The sequence below is a fragment of the Artemia franciscana genome, chromosome 14 (assembly GCF_032884065.1).
Source record: "Artemia franciscana chromosome 14, ASM3288406v1, whole genome shotgun sequence".
Taxonomy (NCBI): domain Eukaryota; kingdom Metazoa; phylum Arthropoda; class Branchiopoda; order Anostraca; family Artemiidae; genus Artemia; species Artemia franciscana.
The window spans coordinates 27,772,594-27,799,701 of NC_088876.1; the positions used below are offsets into that span (position 1 = coordinate 27,772,594).

Sequence of the window (27,108 nt, forward strand, 5' to 3'; positions counted from 1 at the left end):
TTCGACTTTCAGCGTACATGCTGGTTCAACACCTAAAAAATTCAGTTACATGATTGCTTAAGCGCATATCAAAAGGGAAAGCCTAATCACCCAACCAGTTGTAACTGTTACCGTATTTTGCCGTTGTTGCTATCTCAAATTTTAGGAAAATGCAAAGCATGATTGGTTCTTTTATATGTGACGTCAAGCCAGTAAAAAGAACTTAAAGTTTTTGAGTCACAACATTTCTTACAAGTATGTTATCTGTTTCTCAATAAAATTTTCCCCACTCGACTCCATTTTTTATCGTTAATTAAAGGGAATAGGCTGGCTTTCTAGGAAAACCACACGAAGGACCAACGAGAATTTATAAAATATCTTAAAAGCTTTAAATTCTGACTTAAAACTTGTGAATTTGCTTGCAAATTTGAGGGGGGACGGGCATAGTGTCAATTGTACATGCTAGATTTTGAAAAATAACTTTTGAATAAATTAAAAAAAAAGAAAAATTGTCCATCTAGAGTTTGAAAACCACTTTCTCGTAGGAATGAGGTAGAAAATATGTTTTTCAAAACCTAGAGGTTGGCAATTTTGTTATTTTTCAGTTTGTTTTAAGAGAAAACACCAAAAGGCCATTTTTAAATGAACATGTCAAAAAAAAAAAATTCAGAATATAGATAACAAATATTGACAGGGGGAGGGGGTGGAAAAATACTCCTTCGCTGTTTGCCGCCACGGGTGCTAATATTCTCCACTTCTTAGGGATAACTATAGAAAGGTCGGATTTTTCTTTCATAGCAATTGTGAATTCAGCCTAAAAATTTTTATTTATCTATTCAATAAATTATTCGGAAAAAGTGACACACTGCTTAGTGTGGCCTACCAAATTGTCATGAGAAGTAAATATGGCTAATTTGTGAACGAATGTGTGAGCCTCGAGTAAATGACTTTCTAGCCCTTTAAAGAAAAATTTTATAGAACTATGTTTTCTAAACATCTACTAATAGTTTTCACGCCCAATATTTTCACTGAAACTTTTTTCTAGAATATAAAAAAAGGAATAGGCTCGCTAAAGCTTCTTCGGCCGAATAGCTTTTTTACGTTTGTAAAAATGTTTTAGTACTAATAAAACGATTAATGATGATGATTGATGAAAGCTTTAACTCCAATTAGCTACCGATAAATTAAATATAATGACCAAAATACAAAGAGAGATGAACAAGAAGAGATAAAGCCCCTCTAGCAATAAATAAATCAATAGGAGTATATATTTAGTGCCGCATCATGATGGTTTAATAATGGTGTCAACGGTACCCCCTCTGTTCATGAAAATTGATCGCCATCCAAGATAAAAAGGATGTTTGATTAATTACATAAACGGTAACTCCGTTTTTCATAGTTTTATTTCACGTCAGTGATTAATTAGTTGTCTGATAAAATGTTGGGAAATTTTTAGATGCAAAATTTTGAAATTTATTTATCCGTGATCCCTGTTTTTAATACTGTAGTCCATGATGATAATAAGCGCAGAGATTGATTCCAACTGAAAGTTCGACAATGAAGTTCTACTAGGATTGTAACTATTTGATTGTTTGATAAAAAATAATTCAAAAGAAGAAAGCATAATAGGGGGCTTTTAGGCCTTTGTCCCTAAATAATAACCCACAATAACATCCTATTTTTCATATTTCTTATAATGGACATGTTTCTCGTATTTTTTTTTCACTTGGGTCTCGCCCTCTTGTCTTCCTAATTCAGCCTCTCTACCCCTCTCCCAGGTAAAAAAAAACAGCCTCGCAAGAAGAATTTTTTCCAAAAATATCCTTTTTAAAATAATTTACGCTCTTGCACCCTAGTTCAATCCCCCAACGAAAAATCTATAAGTTTTTGCAAGGTTGTCTTTTGGAATTTTTCACATGTTTCTTGGATGTGTATCATGACAAATTATTGAGAAACTAGTCAGGCACGTACATAGGGATTTTTTGAAGGGATGGGGAAACAATAAGTTTGATTCAGCAATTTCAAAAAGAAGTTCCATGAAATGCGGGAAAATCTACAATTTCTGAGGAAGATCTTGGCCCTTTGGTCCCCATTGCGCGAGTCTCTGATCTAAATATCTTCACGAAAGTTTTCAAGAAATTTCATTTATAGCTAAGGATTAAGACAGACTGTTTTCGCCTGTTTTGCTTCCTTTATTATATAAGCTGGGCAAATCCTTAATAGCTAAGAAAACAACTCTTGTGTACAGATGGGGTGGTCACATGAAAGTTTACTTAAAGGGGAGGAACTTTCTACCGCGATTAAATAAACTGATTGTCAACACCCTTTTAGCCGAAAATTCCGGAGTCTGTCTTTCTAGTTAACAAAAGAAAAATGGGGCTCTTAAGATATTTGATTTAACGAAAAGTAAAAAAAAGTACTTGAAAATTCAATTAGTTTTTGGTAAAAAACTTGTCTTTTTGTTCATCGAATAAAGACTTGTACGTAATAATAAAAACTGATTCTAGGATGATTGAATAGCATCCTCAAACACTGGACGATACTCATTCTTTTTAATAAAAGTTTTCTTTTACATATAAATATAAAACGGTAAATTTTTAATAGGATTGTAAATGGAGTTGCCCGATGGCAAAGGGAGTGGCAAGGATGGCAAAGGCGACTCCGATTTGCCCGATGGCAAAGGGAGCAGAGTGGCTTCGTCCTCTGTCGAAGCAGGAGTCAAAACCTTAACCTTCCGCATATGATATATTTGCTTCCTTACTATATGCATAGCTGCCTCCAAACATCTGAAGTAAGAGACAATGATGCTAGTTTTGTTCTAAACCTTTTTCTAAAAACCTTGTTCCTACCATAGCCGACCCAAAATCCTCACCTTAGCCAAGAGGGCGTAACAATGTTTGCACTGGGTATAGAAATAAGCCATATACAAAAGTAAAATGGTTTTATTATTTTTTTCAAATTAGCTTTATTTAAGCGTTATAAACCAATTCGTAGTAGATAATAGGCACACAAGATAATGGCAAACTCACAAAACAAGCAAAATCTTGTATATAGCGTAGGTTTATATCTCAGATGGGGAATCTAACAGTATATTCTTCCTATCCGATTTTTGTTCTAAGATCAGTCTCAATCTAAAAATGTCATCTGGCACCCTTTGTAAATAAAATAAAAAAACTCCATATTTTCTGTACAGAACTTGAAAATAAACATTGTTACTATAATAAAACAACTATAAAAAGAACTATCTTTGGTCTTCTAAAGTACCGAATTTTTACAAAACATAGTTTCTTTTTAGTTTTAAGTTAATAGGGTTTTTTTCTTAGCCAAAATTATTCTCTAAATTCTCTTCAGAAAATTTTGTTGACGCTTGTCACCTCCTGAAAAATCTCCCGACCATCCTTGCGACATACCGAAATTTCATGACTATCCTTGCGGCGTACCAAAATAAGACTATTTGCAAACTATTTAGATCTTTTTATAAACGTGGATTTGAATAAGGTCACTGGATTCGTTATGTAACTCCAAGCCAACTATTTATTATTGTGTGAAGGAGTTGGTTTCAGGGGAGGCGAAGATTCAAAAATAGTAACGAAAAAAAAAATTAAACGGTGAGTTTCCTGCTTTGCATGTATGTCAGTTGCGTCTAGTCACGAGAATATAGCAGGGACACATCGTGTTTTTCAAGACCTGGCAGACAAAATTTTGTTTTTTTTTTGCAAGGTTTTCAACAAAAACACAAAAGACATATTTTTAATAAAAAAATCTTTTAAATGTGGATCTGAAAAAGTTTAGAGAGGGCACATATACCCCTCCCCCCTATTGATGCCCTCAATGTTCCTACAAAATGGTGTATCCTAGTCTTCGCGTAGCAATTTACTAATTTGTTGGAGATAACAAAAACCAAATCCCGAAAGATCTTGAAGGTTAATGTTGCTACATTTTGACTGAATGCCAAGTATTGTTGAAGGGGCGGGGGGCAAAACTGATAGGGGATCCACCGGGTAATGAGTTTCCCAAGAATCTTCTGTGAAGGGACAACAGCCAGTTCCTGTGCCCATAGTTGGATATCTTGCAATACTTGGCCGAAAGAACAATTTCTTAAGTTTCAATATATTGCTATCTTCAAATCTAGCGTAGCTGACCAAAATCAAAACACATTTATATCATTTTTCGAAACTTCGAATCAGATATAGGCTACAACACTTATTGCAGTGAGCAGGGAAGTAGCTTTAGCATTTTTATTGGGGGAGGGGGGGGGGGTAAGAGGGCTCCATATCCGGATAGTCAAGGGGCATGGACTATACACGGTTTTTCTCCAATTATTGAGGACAACTGCCCCCCTTGCCCTCCCAAAACGACAGTCCTGGCTGTGAGGGCTTGTTTGACGGCCTATGAAACCTGACGAATCTTTGGACAAATCTTTTTTAATTTATTTTAATTGATTATCGCATGTTATTTCAAAATTATCACACACTTTTTCATTAAACCAAGCAACTTCAAGCTGTAGTTCGTCAAACCCTTATTTCTTACAAAACAAAAAGTGAGGAGTTGCGGGAAAATTGCCAACAACTTAAGTATTGGCAATTCCTAGGAGACCTTTTGAGCCCATTCTACTTCTCCTCTTTTTTGTGTATATTTCAACAACACTTAAACCCTGTCAGGGCGAGATAATCCTTCCCCTAGAATGTCACGTTTCTGTACAATAGAAGTTTTTATTCGGGTGTCCAGTGGCTTCGTTTTGTCGGGAAAGGAGGGTAGTTGCCCCAATAATTTGGAGGAAAAATGATTATATAGCCCTTGCCCCTTGACTCTCCGGATGAAGACCCCTCTTGCCCTTCAATACAATTGCTGGAGCTACTTCTCTGCGGGTGTCCCATTGCCTATTATAGATATTATGCTGTCTTTTTCTTGCAAACTAACTATGCAGGAGTTTGTAGATCGATTGTATTTCAACACATGCTACTTGGTTGTTTTTTTGCTTATTGAGACAGTATCTTTCAATTACTGTCAATAAATTCCGCCTTTTTTTTATCACACGACACGGTAGGGGTGAGACGCCTTTGGATTAACACTTGGATATGAGTGCAATGATGCAGAAGAACTATTCCATAGTGTTAAAAGCGGAGGGTCGTTAGTCAGCGTCGATTGGAGCAAAAAGCTTAAACTTGTTTTTAAGCTTTATAATGTCCGTAGATTTACTTCCATAGAATTTTTATTTAAATAAGTACAATTGGGCATCTATCCCCCTGAAGTTCGAAAAATTTTTTTAGCAGTTATAGCTTTCAATGTTTTATATATTTATATATATATATATATATATATATATATATATATATATATATATATATATATATAGATATATATATATATATATATATATATATATATATATATATATATATATATATATATATATATATATATATATATATATATATATATCTATATATATATATATATATATATATATATATATATATGTATATATATATATATATATATATATATATATATATATATATATATATATATATATATATATATATATATATAGTCACTTAAAAAGGGCACTATAACTTTTAATTTCCATTAGAATGGGCCCTCTCGCGACATTCTAGGACCACTGGGTCGATACGATCACCCCTGGGGAAAAACAACAAACAAATAAACACGCATCCGTGATCTGTCTTGTGGCAAAAAATATAAAATTCCACATTTTGGTAGATAGGAGCTTGAAACTTCTACTGTAGTGTTCTGCGATACACTAAATCTGATGGTGTGATTTTCGTTAAGATTCTATGACTTGATATAATATGACTAAAATAAGGCAAATTTTCTCAGACTCGTAACTTTTGAGTAAGACTAAATTTGATGAAACTTGTATATTTAAAATCAGCATTAAAATGCGATTCTTTTGATGTAACTATTGGTATCAAAATTCCGATTTTTTATAGTTTCGGTTACTATTGAGCCGGGTCGCTCCTTTCTACAGTTTGTTACCACGAACTGTTTGATTTCCTCCATCTCTGAACATAGAGGATTGGTAATAATTTCGTTTATTTGGGGGAGGGCTTTCTGATGGATATAAAATTGTAATTTTTGACATAAGTCTGTTGGGACAAAAATAGCTAGGAGTGCCCTATAGCCTAGATTCCTCTAAGTATAAATTATTTTGTAACTATCTACCATAGGAAAGCTATTGTAAATTGTACGTACGGGAATTCTGCCCATTCCCTCTCCCATAGATTGTGCAAATACAGGGCGGACCTCAGGCACAATCTTAGGGGGAGGGCAAGTTAACAGGGCGCTAATAATTGACCAATTGACAAACGTAATTGAAAAAAGAATGAAAAATAGGACTGGAGGCACAAGTATAAACATTGGAAGAAGACCCAGGGTCTCCCCTCGATAAGTCAGTGTGCAAGCATGAGTCGGAATCCCCAAAAAATATTAGACTGTTGCAATAGTCTTAAAATACCCATTGCGTGCAACTTAAGTGGCTCCAATGATAAATTCTGATTAATTTGAATTGTAATAGTCAACCGAAAACGTCAGTAAGTATGGGTTATTAGCTCTAAGTTAAAATGATTGACACGATATTCAGCAAAACAAGAATGAGATAAAGATCTCAGTATGACATCAATGCCATCTGTACTGTCATAATCAGTATGACAAGCCATCAAGTGGTCTGCAGCTGATCTCAAATGGAGCGAGACAATCTGGGTGAATTTAGTGCAAAAAGTCAACAGGGGGGCTACGTCTGTGATCGCCCTTGCGAGACCCCCTTCTTACTCAAGCGGGCTAACAGATGTTTGTGTGTATATGAAGGATTTACAGTATTAAATGTCATAGAGGTTGCAGTCCTTGTTGACTTTTGTGTCCTAATGTCACCCACAATGTGGCTTTTTGCTTTTCCGGATTTCCATAATTTGGATATTTTTATTTCTAGCATGGCTGCATCACAAAAGAGTTAACCAGCCGAGTAATTTTGTGGTATTCTGAATTTTTCAGATCATAAAGCTGCGGAAAAGGACACAATTACATTCATGTGTTAAAAAGGACAATGAATTGATTTCACGCTAATATCAACGGATCTACATTTTCTATTCAATTGATAAATAGAAAAAAAAAACACCCAAAACACTAAGCCTATTAAATCGTGGTATTTGTTAACATACAAAAATTATTTTAACTGATTTAATTCATATTAAACACAAGGGAAATAAAAAATCTTACAATGGCTGAAACAAATATGATTACATATAATATATATTCAAATGCCCTTTTCTTAAAATGTCTTAACTTAAACTTGAACAATTCGAAAAGGGGACGTGGATATTTTAAACTTGTTTTAGTTCTTTTTTTTTCAATTATATAGAAAACAGGTATTTCGGATGCAAACAAATAATGACATCGAAACTTAAAAAAAAATTACTCCGTCTACAAAGGGGGGCCTCTACCCCTCACTCTTTACGCTAAAATTTAGCTAGTATTGAACTGAAGGAAAATTACTCCGTGTATATACATACCGTTGTTGTAGAGCCCTTCAGACAATACAGTTTTCAATTTTAACGTTTTAAAAGGCAAACGGCACATAAAAAACCTTAAATTACCCGTTATACACATTTGTCGCAATCATGTTTATGCTTTCAGTAAAGCGCTATGAAACTTTAGTGTTAAGAGTGCGGGTTGAGGGGGTAGCAAACTCCCGTGCATAATACCCAGTTTCAAATTTATAAAATAAGACAGGCATTCTAAAAGTTATGCCTGTATTTGTTTTCATTCAGTGATTCTCGAGAATGAATTCAAATTTAGTGGTTTTGTTAAAGTTTTAGTTTTGCTACCTATTTTAGTGCTTTTTAATACAAAATTGTTCTTTAACTAAGTGTATAGCAAATAATTGTTTTAAGCTTTATTCTTTTTCTTCTTTCATTAACTTAGCAGCAGATTATTATCATATACAAGCAGTTAAAGCATATACTATTTTTACTATATCTTGCGATACGGAAGTGGGTAGGGACAAGTATGACAAGCAAGGGTAAAGCAGTTTAATATCGAGTATCATAAGGAATCTCTTACTAAGGTTGACAAGCCTGGGTTACGATCTGTGGATGAAGAGTGACAGATTGACCAATTTGGCCAACCATCTATTGCCAAACAAAAAGCAGGTCATCCTCTAATAGGACGGGAGGAGTTCGTAAAGATAGATTTAAGGAAGATTGGAATTTCTTGGAAGGGTGTAAAGAAGAAGGTTATGAATAGATTATGACGGGGGAAGAGTGTGTGCAGCTGTGTTGACCTTAGGTGACTTGGTGCTTATATGAGTTGTTAGTAGTAGTAGTAGTAGTAGTAGTAGATAATCAGGGGATATTCGAACTTAGATTTTTTTTTTTTTTGTATGTGTATTTTGCTGCTGCATGCATAACTGTTATTATATTGTGGAAAGCATAGAAATGTAATGTTATTATAATGCTCTGGAATTTTTTGTGAAAAAAGTGGAGCATGTAATTTTAAATTTATCCCATTTTTTGAATTTATTAATCCCATATTGTGTCTATATTATCTTATAATTGTCACGTTTTGCACGTGCAATTATCAACCAAAAGGATTTTAACTTTAAAATATGCCTTACTTGGCGAAGATTCTCAAGTTTTGATCGTTTCTGGCCGTAATCTGAATGTCTCTAAGATAATATTTTTGAAAAAAAGTTTGGGGAAAAGAATATTTATATTTTTCAATTTTCACCTTAAAACATTCGTTTACTTCAGAATTGTTAACGTAAAGAAATATAAAGTTTAGTTGTAAAAAAAGGTTCCAAGAGATTTTCTTTCTTATTATTGGCTTAGAATTCCACACAGGAGAAACACTCAGAAAAAAGTATAGGTTTTGCGTTCTTTTTACCAGCTCAAAGGTTGACAGAGCAACAAGGGCGAATAAAGCAACAGGTGAAAATAAGGGGTTGTTTGGATTCCCTTCTTGAAATATATTTAAGGGAAGGTTTGATTGGCGTAAGAAACACGTCAAAAAAAAATGAAACTATGACATACTTTTTAAAACGGAAGTATATGAGAGTAAGCTTTATTTTTCTCTTCAGTTTTACCATGAACGCTAGAAATTCAAAAGTTGTGAACTGATGCTTAAGCATTAACCTCTTACAGCTTTAGCATTTTAAAAGTTCATAGGTTAAATTTTGCTACTTAAACACTTGCTGTTAGAAGAAGAATCGGAGTCTTTACGGCTAATGCTTAAGATACTCCCAAATGATTCATTTCTGGGGAAAGGTGGTAAGATAAATCTTCGAAGCTTAAAATAAAGTAAGTATTTGAAAAGCAGGGCTCATAAACATATACATAAAAGACAGGTGCTACCAGAAAACACTGTTGCGATTTGCTAATGTGTACAAAAGAAAAGTTGAAGATAGAGGAAGGCTGTTATGAAGGGGTGGCAATCCTGGAGTGGGCTCTTTAGATTTTGAAATTAAAATTTTTTGGTCTTTTCAAGAAAAAAGTAAAACAAAATAAAAGTTGTCCTCCCCCCCTAGATATTGAAAAATATTTTATTGCGCCCATCGTCAACAAAAAAAATGCCCCTTGCCTCATCTGCCTTTTCGGCAGATTCATCTGCCCTTGCCCAATCTGGCTTTTCGGAAATTGGTGGCTTGGCCAAAAACCACTAAACCAAACTTGAACAAGTCTTTTCTTTAGAAATGTACTGTAAGCCAATCTTTGCTCCTGATATTTTGAGAACTTATTTTCAAATTATGGTATAACTCTATTTCGATTAAATTGAGAAAAATATTTTTTTTAGTAGCAACATTAAAACTTAAAAGGAACAGTAATTGTTCCGTATATGAAGGGGGCTGGTCTTTCCTCCTCTCTGGCTCTTTATACGTCGTGTCAAAGTTCTTAAAAAATACTTCTTATTCAAGTTCAATGGTCCTTGTGTTTGCGTAGTGTTTCCTTAGAAAATTTTTCAAAAAGTTAAAGTTTATCGTGAACCAATTTCTTGAAAATAAGGGCGTAATTTGCTATGGAGCTGGGGGGTAACTGCTGCATCCAGACCCCAGTTTCCCCAACCCCAGTTTGACCCCCCAACACTCCAATTTCGTTTCTTCAAAATTATTTTCAAACTAGGATAAGCCTGCATAATTCAAGTATCCAAAGAAACAGGTGAATTTTCTTAGTATATATTCGCCTTTACGGTGCTAAATGGCTCATTTTTCACTGTCATTTTCACTTCATTTGGGTAAATTGGCTCCAACTTGACGCCCCCCCAGGATTTTTACAAAATTACGCCACTGCTTGTGAACCAAACTAGATATAGGAAAACGGACAAAATCAATTGAATGAAGGTGGTTTTTTCCAATTGAATGGGTTATAAACATCATTTTGACTAAAAAGTATTACGAGAGATGCCTTTCTGAAGAATATCTGTATTGTTTTCCCCGGATTCCAAATTAAATAGTAATAACAACGGAGATGCCATAAAACAACGATGCTTAATAATTATATTTATAAAAGAAAAAAAAACCTTTAGTTACTTTGCTCGTTTTGTAAAAATAGTAGAAAATACAATTGCAGTTGCATAAAATTGAATGCTAGAATCCCCCTCCCCCTCAGTGCCTTGCTCTTTACGCTGAAGTTTGACTCTTTCTTACCACTCTACTTTTCAAAACAGCAAAAAACTTTAGCGTAAACAGCGAGGCGTTGAGGAGGAGACAGCCCCTTTCCTATACGGAATAATTTATATATTTTAAGTTTTAATGTTGCTCCTTACTTTCAGTTGAAAATACCTGTGTTTTTAATTAATACCATACAAAGATAGTGGCTGTAAATAAAGCTCTTTTGTTCGCTGAATCAAATGCATATCTTTGATTATACATTTTCAATTTCTGAAGTCCTTGCAACACATGCAATTGAACCTTGGTCAATGGATATAATATTTAAGTAGTTTATCTCTGAGAGAAAGTGAGCTTAGTGCAGTCTATACGCCCAAAAAAATTGTAACATCTTCTTCAACAATGAACTTCCTTGCGACATGGAGGATCGAACCTGAATCCCAGACTTTCCCGGGCGTGGCGCTAACCACTCCGCTGTCGCAAGGTGATCACTTTAGATATTTAGAAATTACTTGAAAGAGATACAAGATAGCTGCTCATTAAAGAAATACATTATAAGCAGCTCATCTCTGAGAAAAAAATTAGTTTTTCGACAATGCTGAATAAAAGGGCCATCTCAGGATTTTGATCCCGGTGAAAATAGGACAAAATGAGCGTGGGAGGGGGCCTAGGGGCCGTTCAGTTCTTTTGGTCACTTAAAAAGGGCACTAGAACTTTTAATTTCTGTTAGAATGAACCCTCTTGTGACATTTTAGGACCACTGGGTCGATACGATCACCCCTGGGGAAAAAAACAACAAACAAATAAGCACGCATCCGTGAAATATCTTGTGGCAAAAAAATACAAAATTCCACATTTTTGTAGATAGGAGCTTGAAACTTCTACTGTAGTGTTCTGCGATACGGCAAATCTGATGGTGTGATTTTGTTAAGATTCTATGACTTTTAAGGGGTGTTTCCCCCTGTTTTCTAAAATAAGGCAAATTTTCTCAGGCTCATGACTTTTGATGTGTAAGTTTAAACTTGATGAAACTTATATATTTCAAATTAACATTGAAATATGATTCTTTTAATGTAACTGTTATTATAAAAATTCTGTTTTTTAGAGTTTTGGTTACTATTGAGCCGGGTCGCTCCTTACTGCAGTTCGTTACCACGAACTGTTTGAAAACGTAGTAACTGTAAGTAAAGGGCGACATTAAGACTTGACACTGAAACCTATCCTGGGTATAAGGGATGGTGGGAAGATAGAAGGAGATTTTAGATGTATATATTGCTTTTAATGTATAGATTTAAAAGCAATTTACTATTTGCAAGAAAAACTGTTTATGGTTCACTACTGCAAACCGTTTGATAGGTTTAATTCTAAAATTAATGGCCATGCTATGAGAATTCCATTCTCAGTGATGATCTAACCACAAAAATCTGGTTGATGTTGATAAAACATTAAATTACAAAGAAAGGACAAAAAGGAGGACAACAACAGCCGGGTTTTTCACTGACGGGCTGAACGGGCTGTTTTTCACTGACAACAGCCAGTGAAAAAGTTGAAAAATTATTCAAATATTCATTTTTCACTGGCTTTTTGTTTTCCTTGTTTTTTTTTTTCTTTCTTTGAGATTTTATGTTTTATCATGATTAGCCAGTGTTGCCTCAGAAATTATTTATGTTGTCGTTTATAATCGTACAGCCGGATCAGGAGAACTACCGTGAATTTATTTACGGAATAAGAGTGGGGGGAGGTGGCTGGGTATTTACTGTATTACATGAAAGCACTCTTAACTTCAATTTTTGGTGGAATAAAGGAAAAACTAGTATGTCATCCGGACAATGCTATCAGTTACTATGCTCTTATGTACTATTTCGCATTAGCTCATTATACTTGTTAAATAAAAACATATACAAAATTCCAATTGAAATTAAGGAGCAGCATTAAAACCTAAAATGAACCAAAATTGTTGTGTACTGAAGGGGAATGGCCCTTCCCCAACCCTTTGCTATTTGTGCTAAAGTGTTAAAGATCGTTAAAAGTACTTCCCAATCAAATTCAACATCCCTTGCGTTTGAGCAGCCTTTTTTAAAGAATTGTAACAAAAAGTCAAACTTTAACGTAAAGGGAGGATGGGGAAGCCCTCCTCATATATGGACTAATTTTTGTTCGTTTTAGTTTTAATGCTGTTCGGTACTTTCAGTTAGAAAAAACTTGTTTTTACATTTAACCAGTTAAAAGATTGGAGACCTTCAATTGACCCTCTGAACTTCAATATTTATTAAAAATCGCTTGCTGTTGGAATTCTCGAAAATCACCACTGTTTGAAGTGACTTTAAACCAGATAAAATGGAAGGAAGTACACTAGGGCATACCGAAATCAGATGTGAATCACTCACTACTTCCTTGCAATTTTAAGGTTTAAGGGCTTTTTACCCGCATTTTTACGACCAGTTCACGACTCCAAGAAATATTTTGAGCGGAGGGGAGTTGAGCCTGGTAATCGCCTCCTGGATGTACTAGTGATTAAAGGGTTTCAATCTATTGATTAAAATGTGAACTTATTCAAAATTGGGTGAAATAGCTTATCTTACTTCTTAAAAAATTAATTATAAGGTTTAAGATGAGTGTTTACTCGAATGGAAAGTGTAGCCCTTACATAATTACCTTTCATTTCAGATAGTTGTTCAGAAACAGTGATAAGTCCAAAATCCTTAAAGGATGGATCCAATCGAAAAAATGGTTCTAGTAATGATGGCAAACCAACTCGAGTTCGAACAGTATTAAACGAAAAGCAGCTACACACACTTCGGACCTGCTACGGAGGTTAGACACTCAAACGCTATCTTAACCTAGTTTCAACCCCCTACCCTAATGATTTATCTCACGTTTTACTTGTTCTTCTCTCAGAGGTTTTTTTCGTGTTTGTCAATGATTTTTCATGAAATTTGTGAAAATAAATTTATTTGGCTTTACTCGTGCAAGTCAAAGAGGCTTTTTTTGCCAGAACCTACTGGTGGTAGGTTTTGGCAAAAAATTCGAAATTCCACATTTGCATATTTAAGAGCTTGAAACCTCTAAAGTGGAATTCTCTGATAAACTGAATCTAATTGTTTGATTTTTATTCAGATTGCGTTAAGTTTTGGGGGTGTTTTTCCCTTTTTCACAAAAGTGGTAATTTTGAATGTGTAAAACTAAAGTTAATGGATCTTATATATGGAATCAGCATAAAAAGAAATTCTTTTGATGTATCTCTTTTTACCAAAATTCTGTTTTTTTTAGAGTTTCGGTAACTATTGGGCCGAATCGTTCCTTAATTATAGTCTGTTACCGCGAAATGTTTGAGAATCAAAATTTTTTAGTATTAAGTGTTCAAAAAACAGAGAGAAAACTCAAATTTGTTTTAGATTACTTGTTCAAAAACCTTATTTGAACTGAAGTTAAGACTTACACATAAAAACAAGTATTTTCACACTAGCATACTGATCTATTTTAAAAGTTAAATAAAATTGAAAGTAAGCTAAATTCATCCAGGAAAAGATTTGTTTTAATTGTTCAAATGTAGCTTCAACAGTTTAATAAATGTCACCAATCATAATTTGAATGTTAAGTAGGAGAAGGCTTTAAAAGCAGGCAATCTAGTGTCAAACAGAAAGAAGGTCGCTCCCGATCATAATTTGAATGTTGAGTAGGAGAAGGCTTTGAAAGCAGGCAATCTAGGGTCAAACAGAAAGAAGGTCGCTCCCGAGTCGGGGAGGGGAGTCGTATGGAAAGCTTTTAGGGAAATAAGAACGTCTTGGGATAGTAAAAAGTGGGATGCTTTGAATAGAAATGTATGGAAAAGGAGCGTTCGTAGCTGTGTTGGCCTCAGACAGCCTGGGCCTACAGTGAGTTGTTGTTGCTAGTAGTATTAGTAGAGGGCTTTGAAATTCAAAATGTGGAGCCTTTTTTTGTCTCCAGATGGTACTCCATATCGATTGAAACAACTATGTAGTGATTTCCCCAGAGTTTGAAAGGGTACTAGGTAGGGCCATATCAAGGATTTTTCCGAGGGGGGGGGGGGTATGCAAAACATTGTTTGTATTCATTTACGTTACGAGTTTAGGAGTCGGAAAAACATTTTGGGAGGCGGGGGCTCAATTCCTCTAGCCCCCCTAGATATGGTACTAAGACATAACCTTCTCTATATGGTACTAAGGATATGGATATGGTACTAAGACATAACCTAGGGTGTAAAAGTGTGCACTTTCTTATACGAAGAGTCTACAAGACCCCAATTTGATGGAGGACCATTGTTCTCGGGGAAAAGAGGGTGGCAAAAATTATAAAATGCCAAAAAAGTTATTTGCCTAGAAAATATAAGATAGTCATAGAGAAAATATTTCAAAGCCGAACACTATGTGAGGGGGCAAGGGCCTGAAGACTCCTGCACAACTGCCTGTAAAAGTCGAGATCTACTTATAAAATTTCTGAGTTATGACCAGAGGCATGAGGTTAGAGAAAGAAGGGGGCAAAGCTACACTCAGATAGTTTTCAAATGTTTGTACCATCCCTAAGAGATCAGTAGAGTTGAATATTTTCTGGCCGGTTCAAGCTAAAACCTATGGCCCGCAAAGTTTTAATATGGCGCCTAAATTTACTACTGTTATAAATATATAGGATCAACTTGAATAAATCATTCCTAAACATCTTTTCAAAGTCAAACCAAGTCATGCAACTATAAAAGAAGGATTAAAGAATTAGACAAAAAGGGGCAATGTGAACACAAAAGGAAGGTCAGGGGTCTCTCTTTTATATTGAAAGAATCACCTGTCGACTTGAATGTACAAGACACGAACTTGGCAAGTTAGTCAGTTTATAGAATTCAACGTTCATAGACTCCGAATAGGCGCATTTAACATGTCCGATTAACATGATAATGACAGAAAGGAATGTGAAGCCAAGGACATAACATGATTTCTTCCTGATAGAAATAAGGGGATCTACTTTGGCTTACAAAATAAAGCTAGAAATACATGATAAAACTAATCTAAAAGACAGTTTGTGCTTTTAAGCTACGACAGGAACATACTTAAGAGGATTTTTGGACCTTTGCTGTTTGAAATTTCTAAATCTATGCAATTTCTCCTGTAATACTACTGCTAATAAATCACTTCAGCACCAAACAACCTGAGGTCAGCCCAACTACGCACTCTCCACCTCCATTCCAATATATTATGAGCTTCGCTCTTTATCCCCTCTCAAGAAGTCCCATTGTGGCCTTAGGTGGATGGCTGAAAAGGACGATATTTGGCAATCTGTCATCCTTCATCCGCAAAATGTCCCAGCCATCTCAACCTTTCTCTCATTATAGCCCTAGAAAACGGAATAGAATCAAATTTTCCGTGTAGCTTATAGTTTGAAAGACGGTCAGTCAAACGGGTACCCAAAATTATCTATGTACAATATTGCTCTGGAAAAACAGGGAACAAATACTCCACCCTCCGATGCACCAAGGTTTCATACTAAGTTTTTGACCCAATTTGTGGTGCCTCCCCATGCAACACCTACAGATGATAATAACAAAATTAGATATCTACAGTCGTCCTTGTTATATCATATATGGTATATTATTATATGTTATATGGTATATGGTTAATGGTATATTAACTTTTGTTTCATTTTTTTTTAAATGCGTTATATATCAATTTCAACAGAGTTGTGGGTATGCCAAAAATGGGACATGGTGTGGAAATGGAAGTGGCTTTACTGGATATGTTCCGACACTGCAAAATTAATTTAAGTTTTACATTCTCTTATACAGTGCAATTACACCGATTCATAAAATTTCAAGGGGGAGATGGGGAGTGAAATGTGTTTTTTTAATCTAAGAAGGGAGAAATTCTTGTTTTATTATTAGTATTTTTAGTATATATACAACAAAGAGCCATTTTTCACTTAAAATACAAAAAAAAACTTAAATACCGAAAAGGCAGTTTTCCGAATGTTTAGGGCGCATGCAAATCTATAGAGGATGCCCCCCCTTTCGGCAATCCTGAAACTAATATGATGCTTGTAAAGGTTGCGTCAGCGAGTCATGGGTCTGCAAGGGATGCAAGCAATAGGAATACTAAATCTCAGACATGGTTTATTTTTCTGACCCACACACAGGTTAAAAATTCAAAAATTAGATTTAAAGTTGATCTAGTTGTATTGAAGCTTGTTGATCTATTAACCTTCGTTGAGTTTTGATTAAAAATTCTATGCGCCAATTTAAACAGGTGTGCGGGTATATAAAGAAATAGAACACAGGCCGTATTTTGCTTATTACAGCAGGCGAGAAGAATGATTTTTTTGGTTCTCAAAACGTGTCCGAGTCCACATATAGAAAAACATTTACCGATTTTTTTTTTCGAGTCTATCAAAAATCTATTGATTTTAAGCGTTCGTCCTACTTTCGAAAAAGATAAATAGAAGAACTCTGTGCTTCTATTTTAACCTAATTAAAACATTTAAAAAAAGAAATTTACAACTTCCCTGTTTTGGGGCTTGGAAAAATTTCTTTCCTTTTCCCCACTTAATTTTAATGAATTATTGTCCATTTTCTAGCTTTGTTTCAAGTTCTTTTTATTTATTTGTATTCTTTCTTCTATGCAGCAAACTCCTGTGCTCAAATTCGTTGAAATGGCAGACCTCTAGTACAACTCGGGTAGTAAGTTGAAAAATCTAATGTCAGGAGACTCTTAAATGTTAAAAAATTATAAATGCTAAATCTCCTGCTTTTAACTTGTAGGGATTTCTCAACCCCGTCCTACATGCTTTTATATTGGTTATTAACTTAGGAATCGAGATTTTAATTGTACTTAGGTGTTTGCATTATATTTTTAGTGCCACAGACGCCCATCTTGATGTTCTTACGAACGACCAGACTGTTGAAATAAGCAATCTTGTTCCTTGGACTATAATTCAAAACATCCTGCATCTAGATGCATTAAAATACTAAAAAGCAAAAATTTTTAAATCCCTTGATTGGTGGCTCTGCTTTCCGCTTTTAATTTTTTATCTGCTTGACCTTGAATTTAGTAGTCTTGTTTCCAGTTTTAAAAATTCATTTGTCTTCTTTTTTCTTATGCAGCAAACCCCCGTCCTGATGCTCTTATGAAGGAGCAGCTTGTTGAAATGACTGGTCTTAGTCCTCGGGTGATACGAGTCTGGTTCCAGAATAAAAGATGTAAAGACAAAAAGAGACAAATCCTTATGAAGCAAATCCAGCAGCAAGATAAGGTAAGCTTTTATTGCCTGAATTTCTAAGTTAGTTGCTAGGTCCTGCAAGAATTATGCCCAGACCGGTACACAATTTGTACAAGGTCATAATAATTTATTTGGAAGTAGCCTAGGATTTTCCGAACTTAAGCAACCTCCTTTTTTTGTATCAGGCTTCTCAGTTTCACCTCCTAATGAAATGCTGCTTGTCCTAGAAATCACCTTTTTTCTATTTAATATTTATAACGCCATCTCTTAAAGCAACCGAGATAAGGTTGTTTTGGGATATCCTCTACTAAGAGGTCGTTCAACCTCGTTTAGGTACTTCTTACGGATAATTGCCTGCTGCAGCTAGTCCTGGTAAGCTACACTTTGGCGATTTGTACTTCATCGACTTAACTCTGCTATGTATGGCCTTTCACTGCTCCTCTGATGGAGGATGATAAATACATTTGCATACATCAGGCCCTCACTTAATAGCTACAGAGGGATTGTAACATACTTACCAGATGTTGCTGCTCTGACTGTTCGATTTTGGATTCATTGGGGAGGATATATATTTGAAAAATATAGAAATATTTTTAATAGCAAATATTTGAAAATTTTATTCAGGCAAATTTTTCTCTTGACTCCTGATAAAACTGTTATTTAAGTCAACAAATTGAAGGGTCTAGATTTTCATTATAAAAGGTAGTCACAATTTTTATTAAAGTAGAGCAGTTGGAGTGGAGGTGCATTAATTTTGTGATCTCTGCAAAGTGTCTCCTAGCTGAGGTCACTTGAAACTTGCGAGGTGTTATGTTAAAAGACATAGAGAGAGAGCGGGAGGACGGTGTTATCTTTCTTTTTTTAATGTTATTAAAAGCTGGAAAAATAAACTATTTACTGCTATGAAAAATAGACCTATTATGCATCCACAGAAAAAAAAATCGGTACTTTTGTCTTATAGTCAACTCACTCAAGATCTTCTATCGTGAACATGAGACAATAACTGATTTTCATGGTCTTTATATTATATAATTAATTATTAGCTTCAATAATAGCTTCGGCTTGGTGGGAAACTACATTGTAGCTTTTTTAAAATTAAATATTTAGTTGGTATTTTGATTAGGTTAGTTAATATAATTCGGTCTGGGCGGCCTCCCTTTTTTTTGTTTTAATTCATTAACGTTAACCAAACTTCCCTTTTCGACAGAACTTGAGTGTCGTGACTATGACATAAGTACCAAAATTTCTTGATCAAAACGCCATTTCACAACTATTTTTGCGAGTAAATTAAACGGAAAAAAGACCTATAAATGTTTTGATAAAATCACAGCAGTAAAAATGAAAGTAAAACTCTATAGTTAAAAGTATTCAATGTATAAATGACAGGGAAAATAAAATCGTTGGAACCGTGGAATCGTTAATTACCACATACAAAAAAAAAAAAAAAAAAAAATAGAAGAATCGAGAGCTCAATTTTGTTGAAAAAAACTTTCGTAGTAGCAGGTACCAAATTTAAAAAAAAAGGAAATGAGGTTAAGAACAAGCAAAAGAATCAAACTAAAACCTATGAAACCAAACAGCTTTAGAAGTTGTAGTTTTCCTTTGAAGGCGCAGTTGTCTTTGAGAATCATCAATATTAGTGATTAATTTTTACAGTTGAATGTCAAACTTACAGAATTATTTTCATGTCGCAACACTGGCAGAATTTTAGTGCTTTCCTAAGAGTTTGATAATTATGAAACAGCCAATTCGGGGTTTTGGGAATTAATAACCCTAAGATGTGTCCAGGAGACAAAAAAGTTTTTATTTTGATGCCCTTTGGGCTCTAATAAATCATAGTCAATTTGTAGAACTGGTAAAACGTAAAACCTCGCTTAAAACAAGTTTCCACTTAATCAGATCAACCAAGAATCTAACTTGTTAAAACATTTGCTAAACTTACTGCCAGAAAACATACTTAGTTATTTGAAGGGGTTGCTCACTGTATAAATTCATACATACTACACATATTGAGGCAGGGCTTGGTGCAGAGATGTCGAAACAGATGCAGGCTTAGAGGTGGTTTTATGAATCAAGAAGTCGGTGATGAAAGCACTTCTGGGAATCATAAAATCTTGTACGTCGCAGAAGGCAAGTGCGTAGCTCCTTGACTTATCTCTAGTTTACGACAGCCGTTCTGACGAGGTACATGTCGATCACGTATTGTTTCCTACCTTCATTTCAGTCAATTTGAATGATAAAGATCATATCAGCAATGCCGGATATAAGGCAACAATTTCGGTTGAACGTCTTTCAATGTTCATCGACCACGCCTTATTTAAATAAAAATCTCGCTTATTCAACGAATAGAAATTAGTTTTCTGTCAAGCTAGGTTGAAACCACAAGATAATTATCATGAAAGGTGTCATTTAATATTAAAGGCTCTTTCTCTAGGCCAATGGTTAGACAACATAATTCTTATCCACGCGCTTCTTGTATTCACCTGACTACTAAAAGGAGAAAAAGAGATTGTGGACAGAGATGGGAGTTTATGCCAAATATCCTCAAATAAATGCTTAGTATGCATTTAAAAATATAAAGTTGCAATAATACAATCTGGAGTTAGGTCATTGGGAAACCCTTACGTGATGTTTTACTGTTTCCGTGATGACTTTCACTGAATTTAAGGACCGGTCACCTGTAACTTTTTTCGGCAGCTAAGTGGCAAACGATAGCAGTATAGCGGCATTCAGTACGGAATGCCACAGTGGCATTCAGTACAGTGGCGATAGCAGTACAGTGGCGAAATTTTGAAAAAAATAAGCGTGATGGAGACCAATAGTCAACTGCAGTTTCTCAATAGTTACATGATTGATCCCAACTCAGTTCTTTCGGTTTTTCTGCTGGACAAAAAGAAACGATTAAGGATTGGAACAACTCGGGAAGAATCTTTTTTAATGATGACGATGAAATTTGGGGCCGCGTCTGTAAATCGGCACCGAAAACTAGAAAAATTTTCAAGCTCGAATTTCTGTCATTTTCTTTTCACTTCAGTGCTGATTTGGTAAATCTACGCCGAAAAATGTCCGGTCATTTAGTTTGAAACATGTCATATACTAGCTATTACCATATAAAAAGTTTCCAGTTTTAGCCTAAAATCCTACAGCTTTATTTAGGTGGATTTTTGATTTCCTGAGAGGTTCCAAATTCGAAAAATAAAAAAAAGCCCAAATTTCATAAAATAAAAGAAATCAGGGAAATATTGCTAAATCTATCTGGTGCCTTGCACCCTTTTACCTATGGAAATGCATGTCAGGAGCCACTTGTGTTTACGGGAGGGATTGGGACCTGTTTAAGTAGCTGTTTTGAATAGTTTTTTGTCCCCAGCTAAGGATGCAGAATATATTTATGCGCACAAAACGGTGAAGTAAGGGGAGCTGAGAAGCTAGATGTCATCATTTTGCGAAACGTAAATCGTCATCTTTTTAACCTTTAGATATATTGATTTGATTTCCTCCCTTATCAAGGTCGTGTGAACACACTTTAAAATGTACAACAATGCAGATATTTACTAATAAGCCCTGAAAATGTCTATGTTTTTCCAATTTAACTTTCCAAAAAATGAGATAAATGGAAGGTTTAAACCCTCTTTGTCCATTGTACTGTATCCATTTGGCTGTGTGCGGTTCAGCTTCTCCAATTGTTTGCAAAAACATAGAGCTTTCATTAATATAATAATGATTGAAAATGTCTAAATATTATTAATTGACAATGCATATTTTTATAGAAATTCATATAAAACAATTTATCAGGGAATCCCAATTTTCAAAGATGCTTTCAAATATAAAATTGTTTCTAATTGGCAACTGATTTTAGCAAAACTTGCTCATAATAGAGATATCTAATCATTTTCACTTATTAGAGCTTTAAGTATTAAGAAGCTGATAAAAGTCATATTATTAGGACAATTTAAATTTCTGGGATCAGGATTAGAAAACTTTCTAAAAACATACTGAGTTAAAAAAAAATAAAATAAAAAGAAACATTGTGAAACTACAAAGGTAAATTGTAGCTTGAAGTTTATTTTCATAAAATTGAAATTGAAAAGGCCTAAAGTGGAACAAATGCAGATGTTGAGTCAAATCATCGACATTATACAACTGCCACTGAAATTAATGATCGGACGTAGAATGGAATCAAATTTATTCCACAATCAATCACAAAACAGTGTGGACAAAGTCACACAAATTGAGGGAGTACATTATCCGAATGAAATGCGAAAAATCGATTTGGGGTTTCAATTCTGCAAAATGCATTCATTTAAAGAAATGATCTGTGGTGGAAAACATCCATCAGCTAATCGACAGCGTTTTGTAGCAACCGTTGCAATTAGACTTCTAAAATTGATGAATAGTGTATCTTATTCAGTGTTAGCACGAGAGGGTTTCGCTTCAATGACTCTCACAACTGGACAGTGGCTATCGTATTCCAGAACATGCTATTTTTGCATGAGTGAACTGCAAATGTTTAATTGCAGTTCCCAAGCTTGTTTGTCCTATTATAAACTCGGTCATGCACACCAAGGATCCTAGTATATACATATACATATATACGTATAAACATATACACACATATATATATATATATATATATATATATATATATATATATATATATATATATATATATATATATATATATATATATATATATATATATATATATATATATATATATATATATATATATATATGTACACACGTATACATGTATACGTATATACATATACATATACATATATATATATGTATACGTATATATATAAAATATAGTATATATACCTTTAGGATCCCGAACCTTTAGGATCCTACCAAGAGTCTGTGTGCGGTTTTTTTAGCACAGGAGAAAACGAAAACACATCGCAGGATCATGAACAATTTGGTTTGTGTGAACGGTAATTGTGTATTATTCAGTATACACTCGAGAAGTGAAGTTATATCAATCACAATGAATAGTAACAAAATTATGAAAACTACAACTAAGAATTATGGCAGAGGGGCCAAAGAGAGCGCATTATATTAAAACTAGAACGTATTATACCTAGATTAGTCTAAAATAACCTAACCCAACCAAAATACCATCTCTATATATTAAATATTTATTAAAAAAGTACCTACAATGTAGATTTCAACTGATCCTACGCTAATTTTCTTCGAGTACTGACAGGTATAAACCAGTTATTATCTGATTTGCAGATCCAAATTCTTCTCGTGTGTGCTGAATAATACACAAGGACCGCGTGAACTTGCTCAGTATTCCCCTTACTGGAGAAAGATAGCAAAAAGAAGAGCTGACTACCTACCCCGCGGGATATTACCTCTTTGTGTACACGCTGTAAAAATATTTCTCGTCATTGGTCTAGTTGCATTTTGCTGTTTAGTTCAAACTAAAAGGGCACACAGTTTTATGAATAACTCAAAAACTTTAAGTAGTTCCACTTTAGACCCATTTTTTATTTCCCTGTTAGCGGGCGCATTATTATACCAACCTTTGGCCCAAACGATTCTCTACCCACCTCCTCTTGTTTCCAGGTATGCTTCTAGCTAACCGGACAAATAACTGATCACGCTTAATTTAAAAATCAATCAAGATATTATGGCCATTAGCTTCAACAGACACAAGCATCGCGCTTTAATTGCACCATTAGACTTTGCGTGGAAGTCCCTCATTAACTGAACAGGTGATGTTCCACTCTGCTCATTTGAAGTCACAGAGGGAAAAAGATCTCCTAATCCCGAAAAGTTCTCTTTTGATGTCAAGCAAACAACAACTGAAATGCCATAAATAATAGGTCATATTGTGCTTTCAATGGTTATCGTTGTATAACATCTACCGCATGCCGTCTCTTGAGACTAGGGAGCTTAAGGGCCACCGGGAATACATGAAATTGAACGTAAGAGGAGGATTATGATTACCAGACCGTATGACTCGCATTTTCAGATTAGCACGCACTTAAATGCAACCCGATACTAAATTTTGGCCTTTTCTATTTTTTGGGTCTTTAAAAACATAGTACTGTTCTGGATAAAGGGGTCTAATCGCCTTCTGTCTTCTTTCATTTTACGTTCTTTCTTTTTTCTTCGTAAACTTCTTAAATATTTCGCAGCAATGGCTTCTTACATGATTTAAGCAAGAAACTTCCTATAAATTAAACCATAATAATCCATCCTAGTGACGGTGTAGTAAGAAATGCGCGATTTGGCTTTGGGTAGGCACAAAGGTGACACAAGATATTAAACCTTCGAGGCTGTTTCAGAGACAATGCAGATGCCCTGTTTTGATAGCTTAGAATCCTTAGATAAACATACCTACTTGTGGTCTACATCTCTCGCTCTCCAAGATTATATTCTAGTCCAAAAGGGGCTCATAGCATTCAAAATTGTTGTCAAATTAGAGGCTTTATTTTTATACCTTCCCCACTGTTTAGATGGTTCGTGCTATATGGTCTCTTTCTATTTACCTCTGCTTACCCCAAAATAAAAATTCAAGGTATTTTTCCATCCCCTCTCCTCGACACTCCCTGAAAATCTCCACTCGATACCTAAAGTCATTCCTGAGATCTTGTAGATACGCAATATTTGTAACCTTGGTTTACGTGGCTTCTTTTGGTCAGTTACTTACAGGATATAGGTCATTAATCCCTTTTATATTTTAGCCACATAGGTGTACGAAAGGGGGGTAGGGGACAGCTCCCCCGCCCCCCTCAGAACTTCAAATTTACGCGTAATGTGACTGAAAAAGCAGATAGTTGAAAAAGCACTTGAAAAAAGGTAGATGGCTAAAAAAGCAGTTGATAAAAGCTAGATAGTTGGAATAGCTGGAAATAAACATCTGGAATGACAGAATAAAAGTCAAACCGGAAGCAATTATCCATAATGTCTTGGAAAGTTTTAGCTCTAATCAAAGAAAATTAATGCTGAAGCTTATTGATGATTTATGAGTTTTGGTGATTACTTATTAAGAAAGATTTCATAGTTATGATAGAACTTACCGGCAATGTAAAATCTTGTGAACTTCCAATATAATTTCAGCCCCCCCGCCCTTTCATCACAGAATCGGCTACCCTCCTAGAGAAGAAGCTACGTGCGCCCCTTTTTAGCCTAGTATATAAATCGTGGCTTGTGTTAGAGATAAAACATTATATTTGGCTCCAATGTTATTTAGTGTCCCCACATGCCACGAGGAAAAGCAGGCCTCTGTGAATGTACCCACTGAGCAAAGACTTGGAAGAAAAATACATTTTAATTCTAGATTTGTTTCTCCAAATCATCTTTATGCAGAACAACACACAACAGTTCTTCGTTTTAGATTGCGTAGACATTTCATTAAAAAAAAAAAAAAAAAAAAAAAAAACAAAAAAAAAAAAAAAAAAAAAAAAAAACTAACAAACAAAACAAATTTTCTCAATGAAAGTTAAGAGCACCATTCAAACTCAAGTCGAAAATAAATTATTCGTTATATGAGGGGGGGCTGACCCCGGTCTCTTTACGCAAAAGTTTGACTTTTGTCCTAATTCATAAAGAATGGCCACTCAAACACAAGGGTTGTTGAGCTGGAATGACCAGTATTTTGAAGCAGTGTAAAATTTAGTGTAAAGAGGGAGGTTGATAGCTTCCAGGCTTATTCAAGCTAAATGAAGGGAGAGGAGAGATAATTCCTACCCCTCCCTTTATATCTTTTTTTATATTTATCTGAGGGTCAAGGAAAGTTACGAAATTTGGGCATTGGAATGTTCTCTTTGATGTATCTGCCACCCCTTACACAGAGACTCTATCCATCTTCCTCGTAATATCTGATGTGCGACTATACATCATTATACATAGTTTTCTGACCAATCAAGTGAATCAGCTTATCATTGAAATAAGCATTCCTATAGTAAATAAGATAAAATAAATAACTAGGAATAAAAATTATCCATTTGTCTTTTATAGTATGGATTATATAGTTAGGGATTATATTTATGGATATAGATAACTTCGAAGACCACACTGCCTTTCCATGACGAAAGTAAAACAGTTCAAAATAGGAATGATACCTTTTTATTGACAGTGAATAGATATGGAATTATTTAACTGGATATTTCGAACACATATACAGTGTTCATCATCAGTAGTAAAACATGCTGATGATGATCACTGTATAGTTGTTCGAAATATCCAGTTAAATAATTTTATATCTATTCACTGTCAATAAAAAGGTATCATCCCTATTTTGAACTGTTTTACTTTCGATATTTATGGGTTATATTTTATAGTATGGATTATATTTTTATTTATGGATAAAAATTATCCATTTTTATAGACTGCTTGATATTGCAGCATTAATTCCTCTTTAACTGGCAACTTAAATGTGTAGTTTCCCGATGCTTTTAAATTGACTAGCTTTGTCACAATTTTCAATCGCAAATAGCTTGGTCCTCTTAGGGGCAAACCGTAGTTTTGTGCCATACAATGGAAGAAAACGCCACTTTCTCATGGCACTTTCTCTTTGGCCACTTAGACAGGGCCCAAAACTTTGAATTTTCGTTCGAATACCCCTTTTCCAAGTCTTCTAGGACTATTGGTTTAATATGATCACCTACGAGAAGAAAAACAATAAAAATAAAGACACATCTATGATCTTTCCTTTGGGAACAAATGCAAAATCCCATATTTTTCTAGATATGAGCCTGAAACCACAGAATTCTCAAGCATGATTTTCCTCTCTTTTCTCAAAGATCAGGCAAATTTTTTTGAGGGTCGTAACTTTTGACAGTCAACTCCAAATTTAATGAAAGTTTTATATTTAGAGTCGGCATAAAAAGCTAATTCGTTTGGTTATTTAATTGTTATTAAATTTCCTTCTTTTAGAGTTTCGGTTACCATTACCCCGAGTCACTCCTTGTTTGTGGTTCATTGCCACGGCTTATCTAATAAAATAAATTTTTTGTTTTGAAAATGATTTTATATGACAATAAATAATGGATTTGTGCATCTTCTGAACTGCAAATAGTATGGATCAAATGTACTAGTTAATTATAAAAAAATTATCAAACACAATAGCAAAGTTTCATTAGTAGAATAATGACATGGGGAACATGAGATTAAAATAACACAATATTATGTTTTAAAGACAATTGCAACTACACGATTGGGAATAAAGAATACAAATTTGAGTGCATTGGGGTGGAGGAGGAGAATGCGTTTGATAGACATCTAAGGATAATATCGGTGACATTCGTGAAATAAGGGTGGACAAGATAACACCTAGTGGA

At 34.6% G+C, this 27,108-nt stretch overlaps 1 protein-coding gene across 1 annotated transcript in view; it reads left to right on the top strand.

Moving 5' to 3' along the window:
• The window catches only part of LOC136035526 (insulin gene enhancer protein ISL-1-like), a 61,785-nt gene that overhangs the window by 18,622 nt on the left and 16,055 nt on the right, over positions 1-27,108 (top strand). The window contains exons 4-5 of the mRNA XM_065717370.1: positions 13,265-13,411; positions 17,700-17,848. Coding sequence (XP_065573442.1) covers positions 13,265-13,411; positions 17,700-17,848 — 296 coding nt within the window. The remainder of the gene's footprint in view (positions 1-13,264; positions 13,412-17,699; positions 17,849-27,108) is intronic.